Genomic DNA, 7292 nt, shown 5'->3' on the forward strand with positions numbered 1-7292 from the left:
TTAAATTTGTCTGATGTCAGTTTATTAGAAAACAAAAATCCAAAAACTTTTAACGGCCCTTTAACTTCATGAGTGTGAATATAGCAGACATCAGAAAAATTAAAAATTATAAATAAATAGAGTAAATGATTTTTAAAAAAATATTTTTAAGAAATGCATTCATTAATTTTAAAATTTTTGAAATGCCCATTTTTTTTAAATTTTATTTACAGTCGAATATTTAAAACAATTAAATTCAATTATTTATCATTTTTTTTTTTTAAAGTTATCAGTACTAACAAATCACATCTTAAAACTAAACAAAAAAAGTGTTTTTTAAATTTTCAAAAATAAATTGCAACCCAGTGCTGAGTGTAAATGTAGCAGTTATAATTTTTTGATTGCACATAAAAAAATTAAGTAATTAAAATAATAAAATTCAAAAAAATGCATGCACTGATTTTTGAATTGTCTAAACATGCAATTTTTTAAATTTTTATTTTAAAAACATTTAAATTTGTTATTTCAAAATTTCAAAAATTGTCAGATGTCCGCAAACTTTATTGTCTCGCCGGTGCTTCATCTTTTAATTTATTATCTGACAAAAAAAAAATATTTAAATAATAACAATATTTAAAAAAAAAGACCTAATACAGTTACAATAGATGAATAACCGGCATATGTGATATATTATATGTATATATTATTGAAAGATTTAAGAGAAATGAGTACGTACACGAGTACGAGTACACACTCATGTGCGCGTGATTATCTTCGATCGTTTTATTATTTCTTATTTCAATAAGTAATTTAAATGTAATGGCAGTGATGGTTTATAAAAATATATCGTGCAGTGAGTTATTGCTGTGTAATTGATAAATTAAAAGTATAATTGACTAAAATAATAATGAGTTCATAATATATATTAAGTCCGTTAAAAAAATAAAAAAATATATATATAAAATTAAAAAGAGACAACACGAGAAGTCAGGATATTGCGTATTGAAATGTCGACACATATTTTATGTTTCATTTATTTTTAAAATATTTAATTAAATATTTAGTATATTATTTTGTGTTTTATCAGTTTATAAATATAAGCGCATTATGATAATACAGTGTATTAATTTTATGAAAAAGGTAAAAATAATTAATTACTTAAACGTGCAGCTGTTTTGGAGGTTAGAAAATGCTTTGAACCTCTTAACATTCTGTCTTAAATGTTTTAATTATTTAAATTTATAATTTAAATATTCAAATATTACAAACATTCAATATTTTTGTTTAGAAAAGTATTTTAAATATTTAAAGTTTGTTTTGAAGAATTTAAATCATGAGTATGTGTAGCAGACATTAGGCAGATTTAAAATTATAAATAAGTAGAGTTAATTTTTAAAAAAATATTTATAAAAACTTATTAATTTTTGAATTTTTTAAGTGTGTATTTTTTTAAAATTTTATTTCATTAATTGTTTATTCTGTTTATTATTAGTTTTAAATTTGTGATGTCTGCTACATTACACTCATGTTTAAATCTGATTGATACTTATCAGGATATTATTTTTGTTTAGGCTTAACAATTGATTTGTAAATTGATAAGCATTGAAAATTATATATTCGATGCTTGAAATTCTGATAAATAAATCGTGAAAACGTGAGCCATGAACGCGGCTGTAATTGATGTTCTTCAGCGAGCTGGTAGTCAGGATCCAAATGTCCTGAAACCAGCAGAAGGAATGCTGAGAGAATGGGAAACTCAAAGTGGATTTTATACAGCTCTATGTGTAAGTTTATTTATTTATTATTTTTTTAATTGTGATAAATATTTATTGATAATTATTATTTTCAGAATGTATTTTCTAATCATTCATTGCCTGTAAATGTAAGATGGATGGCTTTGTTATATTTCAAGAATGGTGTCGAGAGATATTGGAGAAAAAATGCGCCAAAGTATTTATGATTTAAATATCTTATTTTAATTAATTTACATAAAGATCGAAACGTTTTTCGCGCAATTAAAATTTAAAAAATTAATGATATTGAATTAAAATTTTTCAGTGGAATAGCCGAGGAAGAGAAAGAATTTTTACGACGTAGTCTAATAGCAAGTTTCGATGAGCCAGTAAATCAATTAGCGACTCATTTAGCAGTCGTCATTGGAAAAATAGCCAGGCTTGACTGTCCCCGTGAATGGAACACTTTGATACCTACACTAATTGAAGTAATTGGTGGGCAAAATTCCATAGCAAAACATCGTGGTTTATTAACACTTCATCAAGTCGTAAAAACATTGGCGTCCAAACGTTTGATGGCAGATCTTAAATTATTTGAACAATTAACGACAAATATTTTCAACTTCATTCTTAATCTATGGAACACATATACCGAGTCATTCTTAATATTGGCATCAAATCCCGCAGCGCCAGAAAATCAAATCCAAGAAGCTTTAGAAATGGCACTGCTGTCATTAAGAATATTAAGAAAACTTACCGTCAATGGTTCTTTTAACAGTATATCCAAATCTGAAGATGCGATGCTTTTTTTAAAAGTTATTTTTCCAAGAGCTAAAGCATGTTTGGAGTGTCGTAAGACATTAATGTTCCGTGGTATACAAGTTGAATCACTTGAAAAATTTATCGTACATTTGACCAAAGTTTTAAACGAATCACTAAATAATCATCCTAAATGTTATGTCGAATTTATACCACCGTCATTGGAGTTTACGGTCTTTTATTGTTTTACCGAAGAGGGAAAAGCATTGACGTTTGAAAAATTTGTAATACAGTCTCTGAATCTTATGAAAATGATACTAATTCATTCAGATTACAGAAGACTATCAGCAACTAAAAGTCCGAAGGATTGCGTTGCACAGCGGGCCCATGAATTGAAACAAGAATTTTTCACACCGGAAATACTAAAAGAGATTTGCTCGAAACTTGTTACTCATTATTTTTTACTTACGCAAGAAGATTTGCAAATGTGGGATACAGACCCGGAAAATTTTACTGTTGAAGATGCGCGGGAATTATGGAAGTATAATTTACGGACATGTACACAATCTCTTTTCTTATCAATATTCCCGCAATCGAGTGATGTTATGTCAGGTGTACTAATGGAGTTGATGCGGAGATATCATCAGCCAGTGGATCCAAATGATTGCCAGGCGATTTTAATGAAAGATGCGATTTACCTTGCGGTTGGACTTGTTGCCTTTGATCTTTACGATGAAGTTGATTTTGATCAGTGGTTCTCTACAACGCTCAGACAAGAGTTAGAAGTTAAAAGTAATAATTATAGGATTATTAAGAGACGTGTTTGTTGGGTTATTGGAAAATGGGCGCGTGTTAAGTTGAGCGAAAAATTAATTCCTGAACTTTACAAAATGATGATTAAGGCTTTGAGTTCGGAGGAAGATCTTGTTGTACGTTTAGAGGCTAGTAATACATTGAAACAGGCGTTAGATGATTTTCAATTTCATATTGATGAGTTTATGCCGTTTCTTGAAACTACATTTTTATTGCTATTTAATCTTTTACGAGAAGTTACTGAGTGCGACACCAAAGTATGACTTATTATTTATGATGAAGATAGCTGACTTCTAATTTTTGGATTTTGTTTTTTTCAAAAACTGAAAATATGCACATGTAGAAAATTAAAAATCTATGAGCGCAATTTTTTAAAATATTTTTTTTTTTTTATAATTTATCGTTTAAAAAAAAATCCAAAGATTGTTAGACGTCGGCTAACTCAACTATCTTATTATTTTTTTTTTTATAGTTTGTTATTTTAATATTTTTATTTTAGATGCAAGTCCTGTATGTTTTATCATTCGTGATAGAACGAGTTGGTAATGATATTCAGCCTTATATTGGACCACTCACAACTTATTTGCCACAACTTTGGGAAATATCTGAGACACATAATATGATGAGATGTGCCATAATTTCTATTCTTGTACATTATGTAAAAGTAAGTTATTTTTTAAATATACAAGGGGTGTATGACGAGGGGTAATTTCAAATCCAGTAGATTTTTTGACTTTTAATTTTCTTGCCGCGAAAAACGTTCCGATTTTTTGGGACATTAATAATTTATATAAAAAATAATTATAAGTAATATTTAACATTACAGGCTCTACGTTCTGAATGTATTATTGTTGAACCAATGATAGTAAGTATGGTGAGTTTAAGTTGTGATCTAAATCAAGATGCTCATGTATATTTGATGGAAGATGGTTTAGAATTATGGCTTGCACTTCTTGAAAATATTTCAACACCAACACCCGGAATAATGGAACTTTTTAAGAACATGCCTGCTCTTCTAGGTAAATATTATATTTTTACTCACTCAATTTTATAAAAAATAAATGAAGAAATACTTATTTTTATTTTGTCTAAAATTTTTCTAAATATTTAATGTATATTTCACAGACTCAGGACTTGATCAAGTAACTTTTAAGCCGGCTATTAATATTATTCAAGCATATGTATTATTAAGTCCTCGAGATTTTGCAGGAGAATTAGGAAGACGTGTAATCGAAGGTATCAGATCTATTATGTCTGACTTACATTCACAAGATTCCTTGCCAGTGATGGAATTATTAGAAACAATATTAAGAGTCGCTCCTGAACAAGGAGCGCAATTGATAAAACCTATTTTGACTAAAATTTTCAAGTTAGTTTTATTTTTTTTATTAAATTATTATTTTAATTACCAAAACTTAGATAACAAATTAATTATTTTTTTAGACTTGTTTATTTGGGTGAAGAATATCAACTCATAATGGTGATGAGTATGGGTCTTATTATAACTTCTCGTGTATTACTTAATACGAGAGATGTTTTTGCTCAGGTAATTAATTTTATTTACAAATTTATAGTATTAAGTAACTTGGTACCCAATTTTTTTCATGTTATATATATTATATATAATAGATGTCATGGAACTGAAAATGAATATTGATTTTATTTGGTAGGCTTATATACATACATATATTTAATGTATTTCGTTACAGGTAATAAGTGAACTGGTAAAAGAAATCGGGGGTGAGGAAAACGAAGGGACGGTAATGACCCGAATAATAGACGTGTGGCTTGTTCATATGTCATATGTAACTCAGTCTGAAGGAATGAAAATTCTTGCACTCGCTTTGTGTTCTCTTCTCAATGCCAATAGTCCACCTGTTGTGTTTCAAAATTTCTCGACAATTATTTCAAGTATTGTTGAGGTTTTAAATGATATAATGAGAGTTGACGATAGGGAATGTTATATTGAGTAAGAAATTTATTATTTTTTTTTTTTTTTCATTAATATTTTAAACCAATCAAATTGTCATCAAATAATTATTATTAATTTATCAATATTGCTTCAGTTCACTTGATAAGATAATAATAAATTTAAAATTATTATTTTAGTTCGTTATTACTGGTTAATAATGTAGCAGATGAGCATGCAACTTCTGCTGAAGAAAATGGACAACATAAGACTGAACACCAGTTAAGACTAAAACGATTGGACTTTGATGACCCAGTTCGTACTGTTTGTCTAAAAGAATTTTTGCAAAATCAAGTAAGTTATAAATAATATGTTATTTTAAATATTAATATTAGGGGTAAGCGAGTATGATCCTAAAAGTAGCAGGGATTAGATTTTTTTTTTTAAATAAACTGTAAAAAATTTGCGGAATAAGCGCGAAGTGGATAATTTTTTATTTATTCATTCCGAAGGGGAGTTTTGGAAAATATTAATTATAAAAAAAAATGACTAATACACAGTGAGCTTAGGTCTTTGATAATTTGACATTTAAATTGAGTATGTAAATAATTACAAGCTACCTTTCTATACATTTACGCGAAATGATTTTTAAAAATTATAAGCAGCTGAAAAGAAATTTTTTTGTGCAAATTTAAAAAATTGTATTTTACTTACAACAAATTAATCCATAAAAATTTTAAAATTTTTTGATGTCTGCTACTTTTAGTATCATGCGTGAACCGGGTTCGAGTTGGGTTGAATTCAAGTAACTGTTCGATTTTAAATTCGGATCATTCGTCAAATTTAAAAGTATCCAAGAGTATGAAAATTAACAAATAACTTAAAAATTTTAAAATTATTCGAATTATTCGATTACAGTTTCAAATCAAATAATTCGTAAGTTTGAACTATTCGCGCACTCCTTATTAATATATTAAGATAATTACTATAGATATAAATTTAATTACAGTTGAATACACTGCGAAGAATAATGAATACCAATCAATTTGATCAAATGATTGCGACATTACGGCCGGAAATCGATCAACAATTAAGGGAGTACATTACTCTTTGAATAATATTTATTATTAATTATCAGGGATCGGCTAAAAATAATAATAATTTATACATTAATTATAACAATAATAATAATTATAACAATGAAAAGTTCAGTAATTATACTAATAATGAGAGAAAGTGATAAAATATAAATTTATTTGATGAATGAATTATCATTGTGAATGTTAATATTCGATAAAACCGTGTAAAAAGCTTCCACGAAACCACACCATTGTAAAATGACTCTATTTTACTGTACAATATTGTCTGTTTCACTGTATTAATAATGTTGATAATAATAATAATAAAAAATAGGGTTTCATCGCTGCTTTTTTTTTCTATTACAATTAAATTTGTGTACTGAATTATACATACAATCTATTGTAGAATTTAAAACAAAGTTGTTTAATAATTAAAACCTGTTGTGATGTTTTGAAAGCATCTAATTTTTCAAATACGAAAATAATACAATTCAAAAATTATTATTTATACAAAATAGTATTTGTAATTTATTTAATATTAAAATAAAAACATTAACTCAATCTGTTTTTTAAGATTATTTTATAATAAATATAAATGTATGTAGTAATTGCAGAGTTAGTTAAGAGCACCAGTGTGACCGCCTGAAAAAAGGTGACTTTTGGTAATTTTTTTAAAGGAAACTACTGCATGGAATGTTTTAATGTTTTAAGGATATATTTGTGGATATATAATAAATATATGATAAAATTTTTTGTTCAAAAAATTGAAACTTCAGCTAGTTCGCAATCCAAAGGCTCCAAAAAAAAGTCCCCGCTGCAGTGACAGCGATCTTCGCAGGCATGAAATAAAAAAACCAAAAAGTTTATTAAACTAGAAGGTATTGCCGTAAAATGACCATCGATCGAAAAAAAATAGAAATTGAACATAATGGCGGTTTTTAAAAAAAGTTTCAAATTTTGCGGGAAAATTTGATCATTTTTGGCCTGGCAAAATTACATTTTTTTTTCGATTGGAACACT

The 7292-nt window shown here is 27.2% G+C and overlaps 1 protein-coding gene across 1 annotated transcript; it reads left to right on the top strand.

The window, feature by feature from the left end:
* Positions 1-695: 695 nt before the first annotated feature.
* On the top strand, positions 696-6613 carry LOC103575007 (importin-11). Its single transcript, XM_053740470.1, has 11 exons — positions 696-1119; positions 1551-1763; positions 1829-1929; positions 2038-3541; positions 3784-3948; positions 4111-4303; positions 4410-4653; positions 4728-4830; positions 4994-5253; positions 5394-5547; positions 6203-6613. Exons 2-11 carry the CDS (start codon positions 1641-1643, stop codon positions 6305-6307), a joined length of 2952 nt encoding a protein of 983 aa, XP_053596445.1. The 5' UTR covers positions 696-1119; positions 1551-1640; the 3' UTR covers positions 6308-6613.
* The last annotated feature ends 679 nt before the right edge of the window (positions 6614-7292 follow it).

The sequence above is a fragment of the Microplitis demolitor genome, chromosome 1, assembly GCF_026212275.2.
Source record: "Microplitis demolitor isolate Queensland-Clemson2020A chromosome 1, iyMicDemo2.1a, whole genome shotgun sequence".
Taxonomy (NCBI): Eukaryota; Metazoa; Arthropoda; class Insecta; order Hymenoptera; family Braconidae; genus Microplitis; species Microplitis demolitor.